Source organism: Musca domestica, unplaced genomic scaffold, assembly GCF_030504385.1.
Source record: "Musca domestica strain aabys unplaced genomic scaffold, Musca_domestica.polishedcontigs.V.1.1 102, whole genome shotgun sequence".
Classification (NCBI taxonomy): Eukaryota; Metazoa; Arthropoda; class Insecta; order Diptera; family Muscidae; genus Musca; species Musca domestica.
The window spans coordinates 117,527-136,244 of NW_026712117.1; the positions used below are offsets into that span (position 1 = coordinate 117,527).

An 18,718-nucleotide genomic window follows, 5' to 3' on the forward strand; every position below is an offset into this window, starting at 1 on the left:
AGTATTTTTAAGATTTAAACTGAGTTTTTAACAGATTTTATTGTTTTTGAGAATTGTCAAATTCGTCCCAAATGGTGGAGGGTAATCAAAGTTCGGCCCGACCGAATTTACAGCTTTTTTTATTTGTTTTATACATCCCACAGAAATACCTTTGAGAGCTCTTATTAATTTGACCTTGTATCGTCGAAAAGAAAAGTTAAAATTTTCTTTTAGGTATGGTATTGAGAAAAGTGATTTCCTAGGGTATTGGATTTTTTATTTTTATATTTTAATATAGAATAATATACTTTTGAAATGTTTGATTTTTTATTTTTTTATACAAAGATTTTTAATTTTTTTTATTTAGATGGGAGTAGTTTAAAAATTTATAATTTATAAACATGTGCTGTAATTTTCACGAATTTTGTACAGAGATAAACAGATAAGTAAATTAAATAATTAGAAAATTTCAATATAATAAAATAAAATAAGTATAACATTACGTACCAATGACAATGACAGTTTCTTAAACAAAACTTAAAATAACTTGTTTTTATTCTTAAAATTAATTTCTACCAACAATGGCTTGTATTAGCAATTGAACAAAACTGAAAAGGAATAGTATCACCAAAGACATTATCAGCAACTGAGTTTGATCCAAATTAAAGGGCGATATGTTGTTATCGTTTTGTTGCGCAGATGTGGCGAATGACGTTGGAAAACAAGAATTTTGATTACCACCCTTAAACTGGCTTAGAAGTTCATTTAATCTGTTAAAATGGAAAAGATGCATTAAATGATTTTAAAAATAATATCGGTTTGAAATTGAAACTACTCTTTATGACAAAATTCCAATTTTTTTAAATAAAACAAACAGTAGAATATGAAATTAGAACTAAAAACAAGTAAGTAAAGGCTACAGTCGAGCGGGGCCGACCGTTGAATACCCTACAACACTATAATAAACGATACAGTTTATATAGGCTAGATACTCGAAAGAATTCCAAAGATATTGTGACAAATAATAAAAGAAAACCATCAGGTTCCGTTCTCTAATTTTCGAATAAAAGCAACTTAAACTAATTTGCTCATTTCCAATTTATTGGTAGATTATGCACGTAAATGGTCTTCCTAGATCTGGAACCAATATTTCCCAAAGACCTATAATCTCTCAGAAGTGGCAAAAGATTAACATTTATTATTTGTTTTTGAACGAAAAGCATCTATATGAGATACAGACATTTGACTATATTCTTGAACGAAATCAGCGCTAACGAAATAGTCAGAAGTGCGTCTTTCCTGTATTTGTGAATTCTCCAAAAAGTCACTGGAATGGACATTTTCGTATTTTGTCTACAAAAGTTGGCAAACTCCTTCACACATTGAATAGTTTTGGATGGCCATCCAAAACTGCTTGGCTTTTGCAATGTCCGGTAACCCCCATTCAAATGTGAGTGAGGATCGGGCGATAATTACGACCTGCAGACAATTTTTCACTTTTTGGTCTATTTCAACCCCTAAAAAGAGTAGGCTTTTATTCTGACCCTCATCTTATCCCCATGCAAAATTTCGTATGGATCGGGCCATAAATTCGATCTGTATATGATATCCTGATATTCTAACTACTTAGTTTTGTTAGCTGTAGAAATATTACCAAATGTTTAATTCAAAATGAAAATATGCCAAAAATATGACAAAATTGAAAAAATATGAGAACATTTTACAAAATCAATATTTTCATCTTTAGAGAGATATTTTTATGCGATTTTTAGACGTTTTTTCTTTCCTGCCAAGAGGCCATTCTGAATGAATGAGAACTGTCGAAATCAGTTCAGCCGTTCTCGACATATAAGAGATTTTCCAAGCATATCTTCTTTGATAGACACATATATCGCACATATTTTGCTATATATCCGATTTTTTTGGATGTTAACATCAGTGTAAAGATCAGAAGTAACCTTGTCATGGCTTCGTGATTTCACCGGGATTTAAAATATTCGCGGTTTAATGAAAATTTTAAAATTTTTTCAACATAAAAGATATTGTCTATTTTACCCGCTAAATATTATCCGATGACCACTCAAATTGGTAGGCTTCTTCCCCGCCCTAAACTCTAGCTACATGCGAAATTCCGCTTCGATTGATCTATAATTGCGACCTGTATAGCTACTGCAAAATCCTACATTTTTTCAGTATTTGGTCCATTTCAATACCTAAACATCTGGCGATCATCTCCAAAAGAAATAGGCTTCTATTCTCGCCCGAACCCCACCTTCGTGCAAAATTTCGTTAGGATCGGGCCATAATTGCGACCTGTAGCGTGATTACAAATTAACATGGAAAAACGGACGGACGGACATACATAGCTAGATCGACTCAGCTCGGCGAGCTAGGAAGATCCATATATACTTTCCTATGTGGGAAATCAATATTTCGAGGTGTTACATAATTTTTGGCCCAATCAAACTTATAATACCCCCAACACATAGTGTTGTAGGGTATAATTAAAGACATGGATCGGCGTTATTTCGAGTATCTTCACCATATTTCTCAATCTATTTGGCTTTTTATTTATATCTATCTTTCTCAAGGCATAGAATACCCCTTTACAGTAAATTCCAATATAAGGGACTGCCATGACCCAATTTTAAACCAATTATTCATGAAGTTATCCAAATTTCTCTTTAATTTTCTCCATTTTAAATGTTGCAAAAAGTAGCTGTTGATATTGGTCAAAAATGTCTCTCTAAACTCTTTTAGGTTTTGATCCACAAAACATATACTATGAAATCCAATCGGAATTTCGTACGCCCCATATTGGCACATTAAAATTTGCATCAATTTCGAAAAAAAATTAAATATGTCGAAAATAAAAAATACTATATGTTGGGGTATTATAAGTTTGATTGGGCCAAAAATTATGTAATACCGCGAAATATTGTCCTAGACCCACGATGTTGTATATCTATTGCCAACATGAGTTGATCTAGCTATGTGTGTCCGTCGTCCGTCTGTTCATGTTAATTTGTAATCACGCTCAGGCAATTATGTTCTAATCCTCACGAAATTCTGTATGAAGGTAAAGGTATGATCAGAATAGAAGCCTATTGCTGGGGGATATGATCTCAAAATATTTAGGGGGTGAAATTGAAATTGCTTTCTTTTTGTTTTTGTTGATTTTGCTGGTCACAATTGTATACCAATCGAAGCGTGGGACAGGACAGAGCCTACCAAGGTTGAAATGGACCATAAATTTTTGGAAATCCAAAATTTCCATTTAACGGGGAATATATTTAATGCTGAAAGTCACTTTCCGACGAAATCACAAGTTCATAAAGGTCGGACATCTGGCCTCTACATTGATGCTAATTTCATAGGCTTATATGGTCTGAAATCGGAAAGAAAAGTATACACATGAATAAAAGTTGTTTCGAATTCCCATAAGCACGACAGAGGACGTAAATAGCCAAGGTAATTATGGCGAAATATCGGAATCGATTTTCACTAAATTTGAAGGATTATATTAAAAAATATGCATCGGAGCCAAGTTCCACCAAATGGAAACGTACGCCCCGAAATTCACCCCATTTGGGTAGATATTAGCCATTATTTGCACAATAAACCCGAAATCGGACTAAGGATATATATGGGAGTTATATGCAAATCTGTGCCGATCTCGATAAAATTAGGCAAAGGTATTTCTGCGTTGTATCTGACATCTAGTACCAAATATAATTTTTTTGAAGTACATATTACGAATGTGAGGCACTAAAAGACCAAATCGGTCGACTCATATATATGAGATCTATAACTATATCTTAGCCGATTTTAACCAAATCTGATATACTTGGTTCTAGACTGAATTCAGTCGGATGTGCCAAAATTGAGGTCATTTGGACTGATATTGGCCATTTGGTGCACAATTAAACTGAAATCGGTTGAAGATATATAATAATATCCAAATCTGAACCGATATTGATAAGATTTGGCAAAGTCATTTTCGGGCTGTATCTGATGTCCGGTATCAAATATCATTCTTTTGGAGTACATATTACGAGTGTGAGTACTAAAAAACCAAATCGGATGACTCGTATATATGGGATCTATAGGTATATCTGAAACGATTTTTTTAGTGTCTGTTTCTAGGATGAATCCAGTCTGAATTCTTAAAATTCAGTCCATTTGGGCTGATATTAGCCATAAACCTGATACCATATAAATATATAAATATGGGAGCTATATCCTAATCTTATCCGATCTCGATAAAAATTGAAAGAGGTATTTTTGAGCTCTATAAGTTATCTGGTACCAAATATCATTCTCTTGGAGTGCATATTACGCATGTGAGGGACTTAAAACCCAAAATCGGATGAAACATATATATGGGATCTATAGCTATATATGAAATTCGATGTACTTGCTTCTAGACTGAATTCGGTCGGATGTGCCAAAATTCAGGTCATTTGGACTGATAATGGCCATTTGGTGCACAATTAACCCGAAATCGGTTGAAGATATATGTGGGAGCTATATCTAAATTTAAACCTATTCTCACCAATTTCAATAGGGTTCGTCATTGGGCCAAACAAATATTGTTTGGAAAATTTAATCTCAATCGGATAATAAAAGCGACCTGCATTTTGTTCACAAAAATACATGGACAGACGGGCGGACTGAAATGCATAAATCGACACAGAGGAGTCGTTACTCAAGAGTGACTATGGGTCTATCTCGCTTCCTTCTCCATGTTACAAACAAATGCACAATCCACTATGTGGTGTGGAGTATAAAAATGTTGAGGAAGGCGGTGTTGCACCTCTATTTAATTTGTAGACGGTACGGTGAGCACCATTTCCATAACAACATATTTTTAGCAAAATTAAATTAAGATAATTATTGGTGGGTTTATCTCATTCGGTACTTGCTAGTAAGGGTTAACGTTATTCAAAAAGAAACATAAATTTCATACACGGGATTCTCCTAGGAGGTCCAATCCATTTGCAACTCCTTGGAATACACATTTTAGGCCTCACAAAGTATATTCTTGAACTTCACAAAATGAGATGTAGATTAACTCATGTCCGTTTTGCTGTGGACTACTCACTATGATTTCTGAACAGAATAATATTTGGTATTTTTTGGATTTTTGGCAAATTTTTTAGCGGAATTGTTTTTGCTTTCACGGGCATACATTTTTCTAAAAAGGTCAACGTTTTTACAGCCTCCATATAACGAAAGCTCCCGATACTTGGAACTGAATGATTTTAGCCACAATTTTTTAAAATAATTGCTTTAATTTTCGGTTTTTGAATTTGTAAAAGGTAACCTCCCCTCTTTATAGATCCAGGGTTTCGCCTATCCCTCACTAATGGTACCACCGGACTTATAGATATAGTTTTTTAAATTCCACCTTGAAAAGGAGAGTATATTAACTGTGTCATTCCGTTTGAAACAATCCTTAATATTCGTCGTAGACCCCATAAAGTTTCTTTTAAACTTGTCCGCCCAGGACGAATTGTTATATGTAAAGCATTGGAACAGTGAATATCTCACTTTGTCAGCTCTTTACTTACTTGCTATCATGTTCCATTAATTTACTCTCCAACAATTTCTTTTCCTCGCTCAATGTGATCAGACGCTGTTCGATGGAGATCATTTGACGATTGGTTTCTTTTAATTGGCAAAAAGTCTTCCATTCATTTTCCAAGCACTGGATACGTTTCTCATACATCTGTTCTGGGGGGCTACCAGGTTGTAGTTCAACATTTAACAGAGTGCCTGAAGTAGATTTTTGCCTCGTGCCGCAGTCTCGATTGCAAAGACAGCGATGAATGTATTGGTCCAGCTTGTAATCCCAAATACTAAATATTTTTAAGTCCATAACCTGACAGTGGCCAAGTTCTTCATTGTGCCTAAGAGCATGGCCATTTAAATAACGTGCACACCCGACATGATTGCAGGTTAGGCAAAGCCATAGGCCCTCTTTTTCGCTGCATGACATGCATGTAATCGGAATGCTGGTGGCATCGCAGTTTAGTTTTGGTATTTTGTAATATTCACAAATAGGACACTGGCATTGCGGGCGACATTTCTCCTCCGACTTTCTGGCGTTGGCTGAAAAGATCATTAAGCTCGTCTCAAAAGAGAAAACAAACACATAAATCATAAAACATATGATCTTCGCCTTAACAAGGCAAAACTGAAAAATTTACTTTTGAAACTAGCATCAACTATTTTGGTTCTGAAAAACTTACATATGACAGCATCATAACGATTCCTCTTATAATTCCAGACCTGAAAATTTTTCAAGTTCATCGACAGTCCATGTCCGGTATTAAAGTAATGCTGTAGAGCATGTCTGTTTTTATGGCGCGAACACCCAATGTGACCGCAGCTCAAGCAAAACCATAAACATTCCGATTCTGGACATTGCATACAGCTAACTGCATTTTTAGTGCATTGCTGGCCATAGGCTTGGAAGTCATTTGCCATATCTGCTTCCATTTGACAAAAAGCTATTTAATTATCCAATTCGAAGATATCAATTAAGGGCGCGTAAAAAGGTTCGACAATTGTAAATGTCAACTGAGATGTCATTTCAAATCTGTTCATTCCATGGGAGCCTTGTGATCGTGTTGATGTTATTGTTATTGTAGTGAGCCAAATTGTCATGTAATAACAGCTGATGGATCCCGTTGAAATGTAGACATTTGTGTACCCTTCACCAACTATAAATGCTATAAGGAGTAGATTATGTTTTTCATTCCGTTTGTAATACCGCGAAATAAGGTAGGTGTACCATTGGTCGAAACTTTTAGGATTTTCGCTTCTTTAATTTTTATACCCATCACCATTCTGTTTGTAACACCTCGAAATATACATTTTTAGACTCCACAAAGTATACATATTCTTGATCAGCATAACATTCCATGTCGATTTAGCGGTGTTCATCCGTTTGTCCGTCTATCCGTCTCTAACTTCCGAAAGTATGTTATGTTCTGTCTGCAGGACTTTTGGTATTGAAAATGGGCTATGTAGGTCCACGTTTTAGTATTGCCTCATATAATGGTACCTCCATTTTTTAGGCATTTTGGTGATTTAGGCGACATTATTCACCGGAAATGTTTCAAATTTGCTATTTGAAGTTCGTAATGGGTACTACAGTCTATGACAGAAAATTGTCTGTGTGTGTCCACGCCTTCGTATAGCCACCATATAATGGCACCCCCCGATATTCGGTTCTTTGGTGATTTTAGCGACATTTTTCATCGGAATTGTTTCAAATTTGGTATTTAAAGTTCGGAATCGGAACTACAGCCCATGGAAACAAATTACTAGTGCACATGGTACAATAAAAAGGTAAGGTAGAGCTACCAGCTGATTAGATTTTTTTTTAAGTGTGCCCGATTTCTGCCAATTTTGTGTAGTCTTTATTGTTTTGAAAAAGAAAATAACATATTTTCAAAACCAATGAAAGGAAGACACGTACATTGCGGCTCCGTGCTTTAAACTTATAACCAGTGCTAGTACACGTATAGCCCACATATAATTAGATTTAAACGCTCTTTCTTTTCGATTTTTATACCCTCCCATACATACAGGGTGAGATAAAAAAACTGCAACAAGTCAGACGCCATAATTTTTACATTTTTTTCAATTTTATTGAATGAAAGCAAAAAATGTCGGAAATACATCAAATTTTAGAATAAGTTTAGATTTTTTCGAATTGGTCACTTTTGGCACGAATTATGGCCTTCAAGCGGCCAATGCAACCGTCACACGCTGCCCGAATGTTGCTCTGCGGTATTTTGGTCCATTCCCGGCGAAGCGCTTGCTTGAGGTGATCGACACTTTGATATATTTTAGTGCCAACCTTGCTTTCCAAAATACTCCAGACACAATAGTACAACGGATTCGTATCCGTAGATTTTGTTGGCCATTGTGCGCTGGAAATGAAACGAGGAACCTCATTTTGTAACCATTCTTGGGTGGCGCGTGCTGAGTGCAATGTTGATGAGTCCTACTAGAATGTCCAAGGTCTGCGTCCAAAATTATTGCGTGCCCCTTTAATACACCTACACCCCCAGAATAATTTCGCGATAATATTCGGCAGTTATTGTGATGCCACAATCGATTAATACGAGCGGAGAGCGACCATCGGCTGTTATGGCGGCCCACACAATCACCATGGCCGGCGCTTGAGTTCTGGTGGCCAACCGAAGGTGCACAGAATCAGATCAGATCTCTTTGGCAAGTAAACACGATCATTTTGTTTGTTTAAAAACTGCTGGACAACGAATGTTTTCTCATCGGAGAAACCCAAAAACAAAATGTTGGAATTGCAATGGCTTTACACCGAACTCATTTTTCAATATTTGCCGAATGGAATATTGCGATATGTTCAGCTCACGAGCCATTTTTCGGCCACTGCGACGCGGATTTCAATAAAGTCGCTTGTTTTTGCTTTTCGAACCATTTCTGCTGATGTTGCTGTTTTCTTCCGTCTTCTTCCTTGACGTCGGGCTACGCTACCAGTATCACGGTAACGAGCGAGAGTACATTTAAATGCTGGAGTGTTCTAACCATGGCCACTTGTGATTTTCCAGCCAAATATAAGGAAATCACACTATCACGCTTAAATTCCATCACGAATAACTTCTTTTCTGGAATATTCTCACCAAAATGCTTTTGTAAGTATATATATATTCTCGATCAGCATAAAATTCTAAAACGATTTCGCCCTGCCGTCCGTCCCCCTATCCGTCTGTTGTAATCACGCTAGAGTCAAAACGAATTAAGACAAGAAGCTAAAATTTTGCACAGATCAGTCTTTTGTCTGTAGGCAGGTCAAGTTCGAAGATACCTCCCGATATTAGGTATTTTGATGATTGTAGCCAAACTTTTCAATGGAAATGTCTGAAAATCCATACAAGCAGTTACTTCTGAGTATTTTACCTCCTGGAAGGGAATTGTCTATATAGCCCCCATACAACGGTACCACCGATATTTGGTATTTTTATGATTTTAACCATATTTCCAATGGAATGTCTGAAAATCCACACAAGGAGTTCTTTTAGTACTTTACCCCCTGGAAGAGAATTAGCTATAAGGTCTACGATATAGTATATCCCCCAAATAACGGCTTTCCTTTGAACGGTATTTCCGACTGATTTTTTGGAATTGAAAAGTTTCCAAAAAATTCCTTTAAAATTGTGTGTTTTTTTTTAATTTTTCAATTTCCTTCCAAATGGAGGAAGGTTTTAAAATTTCGGCCCAGCCGAACTTGGGCGCTTTTTTACTGGTTTCATTTCGAATTCTGTCTTTCACACTTAAATACATTTAAATATTTTTCACAATTTATTTAAAAAATCATACCTCTGTTTTAGTCTTCATTAACTCAAAAGGATAACGTTAGTTTCCTTCGACAAATATTTTGAGGTTTTTCAAATTAAATGGCCCATTTTTTATAACTTCTAGCTCATGGAGGGTAGCAGTATCAAAAGCAAATAAGGTTATTGATGTTGAGTACCTTGGAGCAAGCTTCAATTCTTTTATTTTTTTTTATTTAAGTCAAGCTGCTGTAACTAGTTCTTTGTAAATCATGTTGTATATACCCTACAATACTATGTGTTGGGGGTATTATAAGTTTGATTGGACCAACAATTATGTAACACCTTGAAATATTGGTTTTCCACATAGGAAAGTATATATGTATCTTCCTATCTTGCCGAGCTGAGTCAATCTAGCTAAATGGTCCGTCCGTTCGTCTATCCATGTTAATTTGTAATCACTCTACAGTACAGGTGGGGCTAGGGCCAGAATAGGAGCCCATTGCTTTTGGAGATGATCGCATAATATTTAGGGGTTGAAAAGGGACCAAAAACTGAAAAATTGCTCTACAGGTCGTAATTATAGACCAATCGAAACGGAAGTTAGCATGGGGCTAGAGCTAAGGGCTGTGCAGAAGCCTTCCAATTTTAATGGTCATCGGGTAATATTTAGTGGGTGAAATAGACCATAACATTTGTGTTAAATAAAAGTCAAATTTTCCATTAAACCGCGAATATTGTTAATCCCGGCGAAATCACAAATAAAGGTAAAAAAAGGTAAATTCTGACCGTTACGTAGATATCGCGAGTAAATATATCGGATATATATATATAGCGAAATATATACAATGTGTACATACAAAGGAAGGGGATGTTAGCTTATATCCCAAGAATGGCTGGACCGATTTTGACAAATTTTGCCAATTTATAATGCCCTCTTGGCATAAAAGAATAAAAAGAATAAAATCTAAAAAAATCACATATTTTGTGACCTTTTTATTTTTCTACACCACAAGGTGGTCAGGGTATTATGTCTTTGTGCATTTGTTTGTAACAGGCAAAAGGAAACAAGATAGAGCCATAGTTCCTTTTGATGATCTGTCCGTCCGTCCGTCTGTCCATGTATTTTTGTAAACAAAGTACAGATCGCATTTATTGCCCTATCCAGATGAAATTTGGCAAAAATCATTTGTTTATCCCAAGGACGAACCCTATTGAAATTGGAGATAATCGGTCAAAATTTGCATATAGCTCCCATATATATCTTCGTCCGATTTGCCTTTTATTGTGCACCAAACGTGTAATATCAACCCGAATAGTATGGAATTTTGCACATACAACCAAATTAAGCCTGAAAATAAGTATGCCAAATTTGATCGAAATCGGTTCAGATATAGCTATAGCTCCCATATATATTTTTTATCCGATTTGCTATTTTTTGTCGTTCGCAGCCGTAATATGCACTTTGTAACAACAATATTTGGGGAAATATATCAAATACAGCTCAGAAATACATTTGCTAAATTTTATCGAGATCGGTTCAGATTTGGATATAGCTCCCATATTTTACTTCGTCCGATTTGCCTTTTATTTTGCAACAAACGTGTAATATCAGTTCAATTAGTATGGAATTTTGCACATACGATCAAATTTGGCCTGAAAATAAGAATGTGAAATTTGATCGAAATCGGTTCAGATATAGCTATGGCTCCCATATATATTGTTCATACGATTTATTATTTTTGTCCTCCACAGCCGTAATATGCAGTCCGTAACAACGATATTCAGGGAAATATATCAAATAAAATATTATCGAGATCGGCCCAGGTAGGATATAGCTCCCATATATATCTTCATCTGATTTTAAGTTAATTGTGCACCAAATGGGTAATACAAGACCGAATTGAAACGACACAAATGCCTCGGCAAATTTAGTCCTTTGGACTTTAAATTATAACTCTAATCATACTTGGTATGATATAATTCGTACAAATTAACCATAAAAACTTTTATTTTTTATGTGGAGCTCTACTATATGTAAAATGCTGTAGGGTATTATAAAATTAGCCCCGTCCGACTTTAAGAATTCTTTTATTTATACTGTAGTGGAGTTCTCTAACTCATTGTAAAAAAAATCGGTAAAATTAAAATTCTTATAATTTTGGTAATTAACGAAATTTGTCGGTACGTTAGCGACAAAATCAAAGAAGTTACTAAGACCAACAGATAGATGCCAATGTTGTCAACTTTAACTTCTTTTTTATATCAAAATTGGGGTTTCAAAAATGAGTAAGAGAATTCCATTACAGAATGGAATTTTTCTATTACAGCGAAATTAAACTATTCAGATTCAAAATTTTGTTTAGGTGTCGAATTTAAAACCAGATGGAAAGGTCAAAATTCTATGCGTTTTTAGTGAAGCTCCCGTAACAAGAAAGGTTATTTGAATGTGTATCATGGCTTTAGAGTAGACACAATTTGGGAATTCTGAATCGATTTTCAATAAATTTGACGAAGGCTTTTGTACCTGTAGTACCAAATAACATTGAGGAATAGTGCATGATTTGCCTTCGATAAGAATTATATTGAAAAATATTTATTGGAACAAAATTGAAAAATTCGGCTAAATATGAAAAAATCTCTTCAATTTGAGGTGATATTACATATATGGTGGACAATAACCGTAAAATCGGATGAAGATGTATATCGAAGGTATAAACAGTCTGAACCGATCTTGATAAAATTTAGCAGAATTATTTTTGAGCTGTATCTGTTGTCCGGCATCAAATATCGTTGTTGTGGAGTGCATATTACGCATGTGAGGGACTTAAAACCCCAAATCGGATGAAACATACATGGGAGATATAGCTATAGTTGAACCGATTTTTACCAAATTTTGAAGTACTTGTTTTTAGGATGAATTCAGTCGGAATCCAATATTCAGTTTATATGGGCTGATATTAACTATTTGGTGCACATTAATTATCGATAAGATTTGACAGAGGTATTTTTGAGCTCCATGAGTTATCTGGTACCAAATATCATTTTTAAAGAGTGCATATTACGCATGTGGGGAACTTTAACATCAAATCGAATGAAAAATATATATGGGAGCTATAGCTATATATGAACCGATTTTTAATAAATTTGATATACTTGCTTTTAGTCTGAATTCGGTTGGATGTGCCAAAATTCAGGTAATTTGGAGTAATATTAGCCATTTGGCGCACAGATCAGTCTTTTGTCTGCAGGCAGGTCAAGTTCGAAGACCCCATATAACGGTATGGTATTTTGATGGTTGTAGCCAAATTTTTCAATGAAATTGTTTGAAAATCCACACAAGCAGTTCCTTCTGAGTACTTAACTCCCTGGAAGAGAATTGTCTATAGAGGTCCATGATATCGTATAGCCCACATACAATGGTACCCCCGATATTCGGTATTTTCATGATTTTAGCCACATTTCCAATTTTCCTTTATTTTTTGGAAACTTTTCAAGTTCCTTCAAAATTGTGTTTTTTATCAAAATCAAAAGCAAATATTGTCTTTTATGTTGAGTACCTTGGACCAAGCTTCAATTCTTATTAAAGTCAAGCTGCTGCCGGAACTAGTTCTTGGTAAATCATGTTTTTTATATAGACCTTTGTCAATGTCCCCACAGGACACGTGTTATCAAAAAAAAAAAAAAAAGTAAATAAATAAAAAAAAACTGTGATTACAAAATACCGAATTGAGGCTTGCCATTAAAATCCAAAAACAAAAAATTGGAACAAACGTTACACACGTTTTTTTTATTTCCCTTTCAAAAAAAAATCATTTTTTTATGGAAAAAAATCCCAAAACCGGATTGTTTCCAAAAATAATTGAAATAAATGTAATTGTAACAAAAAAAAAACTAGTTTTTTAACAAAAGCCTTTTGGAGATGTCAAATGACGGTGAGAAAAAAAATTTACATAAAAAATGTGGCGTAACGAAATTTTTAATGATAAAAAAACCCCTCCCTGCCCAAGCTACACACAGAAGGCTGCGCAGGCGCTTGCTCGATCGCTCACTCGTCCAAACGACTTTTCATGAAATTTACCCAAAAAAATTTATGTTTTAATTTTGTGACATCCTTTTTTTCCAAAAACGAAGAAAAAAACTCATTTGCATATTGAGGATACAGAAGAAAAAAAATCTTCAGACATTCGAAAAAAAATGTGGCACTCACATTTTTTTCTCACGTTCACAAAGCTTCAGGGTGAAGTAAAGCAAGGCACACATGTCCTTGCGTCTAAGGACAAGACATAAATTTTCAACACATTAGATAAATCAAGGAAAACCAACACCCAAACCATGACAAAAAAAAAACAACGACCCTGGAAATGGAAATAAAAAATCCGGTTTTTTAGCTCATTTTCCATGCAAGAAATTCAAGCTTCTTCAAGAATAAAGAAAGGAGCACCAAGAAACAAACAACACACAATCCTTTGAATGGAAATACAAACAATAGGCATTTGGGGTGAATGGTATCAACAGCTCATAAGGCGGAATACGTGTGATTAAAACGGTCACTTAGGTGTTCGAAAGGAAGCGCCTTAGAAAAGTGGTGGAATGTTGTGCATCACGAATTTATTCCGTTTTGGGATACTTACATCTGGCTACTTTTTTTCTCTCCTTTTTTTTGGGAAAAGGGTTAAAATTCGTTTTTTTATTCTCAGATGTTTTGCATCTGTGCATCCTACCTTGGGAATACACAAAATGTTGTTTCCTATATGTTCTCACTGTCCTATCTCTGGGGTGTCCTTGACAAATATCCTTGCAACTGATTTGCATACGTTGCGAGCGGATAACAAAGGGTTTTAGTTTTTTTTTTTTATTTGATAGTTGTTGTTACTTCTCTCATTGTGCATCCGTGTGTCTCTAATCCTGTAACTGCCCATTGTTACCCTTCACTCCAATGAATGCCAGCTTGTCAGTTAATTCGAGAAAAAGGTCATGAAAAGTTGGAAAAAAAATCATTAAATTTAACAAAAAAGTGACACGCTGTGTAAAAAATGCATTTTTTTGTAACAAAAAGGAAATTCAATTAAATTTTGATTTTTATCAAAAAAATGTAACCCTGCCGAAAAAAACATGAAAATTTGACACAAATTTTTTTTCTGTGGGAAATCAAAAAATCCCAGATTATTTTCCATCTGGAAATAAGGAAACAGGACAAATAAAAAATTTTAATTATAAGAGCAGGGAATTTTAGGGGTCATGTTCCACGAGCCTCAGCTTATATGTCAGAGGGATCTGCTCAATTATAGAGACCATTTCGTGTAGCTTCTAAAGAGTATTTTCCTTGAAATCGTTCTAGAATTGTCTATAAAACCCCGACGCGTAGTTTTCAAAGACTCTCTTCAGATCATCCATTAGATGTCATTCCGCTCACAAAAAAAAGTATTTTTGGTCGTCCCTCCCGGCCCTCTCCTTCCCCGCCCTTCAGCGATGGAGAACTTCATTAGTGACCTTCAACTCGTCCATGTCGACTGCCTGACTTTCAGCTGGTCTATAGAGACTAACTGGCCCGCCATCTCGTCTATGGAGAGTCACTGGCACGCCAGCTCCTCTATGGCGACTCCCAGACCTTCAGCTGACCTATGGAGACACACTGGCCCGACAGGTCGTCTATGGAGACACAAGGTCAAGTTCGAAGATGTCTCACGTCCATTTGTCCACGATATCATATAGCCCCCATATAACGGTTCCTCCCGATATTCGGTATTTTGATGACTGTAGCCAAATTTTTCAATGGAATTGTCTGAAAATCCACACAAGCAGTTCCTTCTGAGTACTTTACCCCCTGGTATAGAATTGGTTATATAGCACGTCTATAGAGAGTCCCTGGCCAACCAGCTCGTCTTAAGAGACTCCCTGTCCTCCAGCTCGTCTTAAGAGACTCCCTGTCCTCCAGCTCGTCTAAAGAGACCCCCTGTCCCCCAGCTCGTCCAAAGAGACTACCTGTCGTCCAGCTCGTCCAAAGAGACTCCCTGTCCTCCAGCTCGTCCAAAGAGACTCCCTGTCCTCCAGCTCGTTCAAAGAGACTCCCTGGCCCGCCAGCTCGTCTATAGAGACTCTCAGGCCTTAAGCTCGTCTATAGAGACTCTCAGGCCTTAAGCTCGTCTATAGAGACTCCCTGGCCCGCCAGCTCGTCTAGAGACTAGGTGGCCAGCAGCAGCTCGTCGTCTATAGAGACCCCCTGGGCTCCAGCTCGTCTATAGAGACTCCTGCTCGTCTATAGAGACTCCAGCTCGTCTATAGAGACTCCAGCTCGTCTATAGAGACTCCAGCTCGTCTATAGAGACTCCAGCTCGTCTGTAGAGACAACAGCTCGTCTATAGATACTCCAGCTCGTCTATAGAGACTCCAGCTCGTCTATAGAGACTCCAGCTCGTCTATAGTGACTCCAGCTCGTCTATAGAGACTCCAGCTCGTCCATAGAGGCTCCAGCTCGTCCATAGAGACTCCTGCTCGTCCATAGAGACTCCTGCTCGTCTATAGAGACTCCAGCTCGTCTATAAAGACTCCAGCTCGTATATAGAGACTCCCTGGCCTCCAGCTCGTCTATAGAGACTCCCTGGCCTTCAGCTCGTCTTTAGAGACTCCCTATCCTTCAGCTCGTCTAAAGAGATTTCCTGTCCTCCTGCTCGTCTACAGTGACTCCCTGAGCGTCAGCTCGTCTATAGAGACTCCCTGGCCTTCAGCTCGTCTATTCAGATTGCCTGGATTCTTCCTGATGAAGGGTATTCTGACATAATAAAGTTTTCCCTTCTCCTTATTAAATAATGTAATAATCTCATAATTTCAATGTGGTTTGATTTTCGGTTGTAAATTTTACACGATCTTGTAGTCATTACAGAATCAATAATTAATGCTGCCATTAAAATCATCAAATCAATCAATTTGATAAAAAAAAGGAGAAAGGTGCATGGTTTTCAATCAGGGACCAACTCTTTTTTTCAATTTGAATAAAGCAGCTTCTGTGGCTGCCTAAGATCTGCAGCAACCCTTGCATAATGGAACATATTTTCCTGAAGATCTAAAAAAACTCATTAAGAGGGGTAGTTTATTGCTTTAACCCCTTTGGCATCTTTCTTTGTTTTTTTTTTCTTCTATCCCTCACCGTATTTCTTGTGACCCCCCTCAAGCAAAAGAAACTGCCATTAAGAAATGTCTTGCCTTGCGATCGATCCCTTTTCTAATGATTTGATTATGCAAATCATGGGTTCAATTTCTCAATTCAATCAATCGGAATATCAGGGTGTCTACGTTTGTTATTTGCTGATATTTCTTCCTGAATCTATCGATTGAAAATTGATCGAATATTTGTTCCTGTCACATATCTTGTCCTTGGCGTGGTTGTGTTTCCTGTCGTGGATTTGTTTGTTGCCCATAAATCAATGCATCCTTTATTTGAATGATTTATTAAAATAAATATTTGAACAATTAGCTTTTTGTTCGACGGCGGGGAATTTGCATAGGCAAATTTTGACGCCACTGTGGTAGAAAATCCCCCAGAGCTTCAGAAGATTAAGACGATACTTCAAATCAAAATCACATATCGGAAATTTTGAACTGGTGGAAAAATCTTGCCTTAAGTCAAATAATGGAAAAAAATGATTCTACTTCTCATAAAAATAATAAAAAAAATAGATCTCCATTAGGAAATAATGCTGTTGCTTAAAAAATGCCAAAAACCCAATCAAAAACAAACTCTCTTCTGGAATCTTCGATTGATTGAATACCTAATAAAAATAAATCCTTTATAATTTTATCGTTATCGATATTTTTATACCCTACACCACATACTAGGAGGGTATTATGACTTTGTAAATTTTTTGTAACATGGAGAAGAAAGAGAGGTAGACCCATAGGTACTTAGCAGGATCTTCATATAATCACTTTCTGAGTCGATTTATGCATGCCAGTCCGCCCGTCTGTCCATGTATTTTTGTGAAAAATGCAGGTCGCATTTACTATCCGATTGAGATGAAATTTTCCAAACAATATTTCATTGGTCCTAGGACGAACCCCAATGAAATTGGTAAGAGTCGGTTGAAATTTAGACATAGCTCCTATGTATATCTTCAACCGATTCTTGGTTAATTGTGTATCAAACGGCCAATTAGTCCAAATGACCTGGATTTCGGCATATTCGACCGGATTCAATCTAGAAGCATGTACATAAAAATTGTTGAAAATCGGTTCAGATTTGGATAGAGCTCCCATATATATGTTTAATTCGATTTGGGGTTTTGAGTCCCTCACATGCGTAATATGCACTCCACAATAATGGTCTTTGGTACTAGATATCAGATATAGCCCAGAAATATATCTGCCAAATTTTATCAAGATGGGGTCAGATTTGAATATAGCTCCCTATATACCTTTATCCGACTTCAGGTTTGTTGTGCACCAAATGGCTAATATCAGCCCAAATGAAAAGAATTTTAGCAGTTCCGACCGAAATCATTTTAGAAACAAGTACTTCAAATTTGGTAAAAATCGTTTCAGATATACCTAAAGCTCCCACATACAGGCTGAGATGAAACAAGTAAAAAAACATTAAGTTCGGCCGGGCCAAACTTTTAATACCCTCCACCTTAGGGTAAAAGAAACATTAGAAGAAATGTGGCAAAAACCATTAAAATGCCGATTATGGGGAGGTACCGTTATATGGGGGCTATACCAAAACGTGGACCTATAATTACAATGTTTCGCCACCCGAGCTGGAACCCATTATGACCCACAAATACCAATTTTTAGACAAATCAGTGAAAAAATGTGGTAAAAAAACTAAAATACTAAATATCGGGAGGTACCTTTATATGGGGGCTATACCACAACGTGGACCTATACATGCAATGTTTTGCCACACGCTCAGGGACCCGCTATGACCTACAAATACCAATTTTAAGACAAATCCGTGAAAAAATGTGGCATAAATCATCAAAATACCGAATATCGGGAGGTACCGTTATATGGGGGCTATATCAAATCATGGACCCATGCATGCAATGTTTCGCCACCGAAGCTGGAATCAATTATGACCAACAAATACCAATTTTCGAACAAATCCCTGAAAAAATGTGGCAAAAATCATCAAATTACCGAATATCGGGAGGTACCGTTATATGGGGGCTATACCAAAACGTGGACCTATAATTACAATGTTTCGCCACCGGAGCTGGAACCCATTATGACCAACAAATACCGATTTTCAGACAAATCCGTGAAAAAATGTGGTAAAAAAACTAAAATACTAAATATCGGGAGGTACCTTTATATGGGGGCTATACCACAACGTGGACCTATACATGCAATGTTTTGCCACACGCTCAGGGACCCGCTATGACCTACAAATACCAATTTTAAGACAAATCCGT

At 36.5% G+C, this 18,718-nt stretch overlaps 1 protein-coding gene across 1 annotated transcript; it reads right to left on the reverse strand.

The window, feature by feature from the left end:
• Positions 1-284: 284 nt before the first annotated feature.
• Positions 285-6,591, reverse strand: LOC101897479 (uncharacterized). The gene is made up of 3 exons (XM_005188908.4): positions 6,234-6,591; positions 5,553-6,093; positions 285-749 (listed from the first exon to the last, which is right to left on the reverse strand). The coding sequence occupies exons 1-3, from the start codon at positions 6,481-6,483 to the stop codon at positions 545-547; spliced, it is 996 nt and encodes a 331-aa protein (XP_005188965.3). The 5' UTR covers positions 6,484-6,591; the 3' UTR covers positions 285-544.
• Positions 6,592-18,718: the final 12,127 nt, after the last annotated feature.

Excerpts from the sequence above, each read along its gene's own strand:
- LOC101897479 (XM_005188908.4), bottom strand. The coding sequence starts at position 6,483 with ATGGAAGCAGATATGGCAAATGACTTCCAAGCCTATGGCCAGCAATGC. Across the intron at positions 6,094-6,233 it reads TCGTTATGATGCTGTCATAT|CCAACGCCAGAAAGTCGGAG; the intron begins GTAAGTTTTTCA and ends TGATCTTTTCAG. Across the intron at positions 750-5,552 it reads TTAATGGAACATGATAGCAA|ATTAAATGAACTTCTAAGCC; the intron begins GTAAGTAAAGAG and ends CCATTTTAACAG.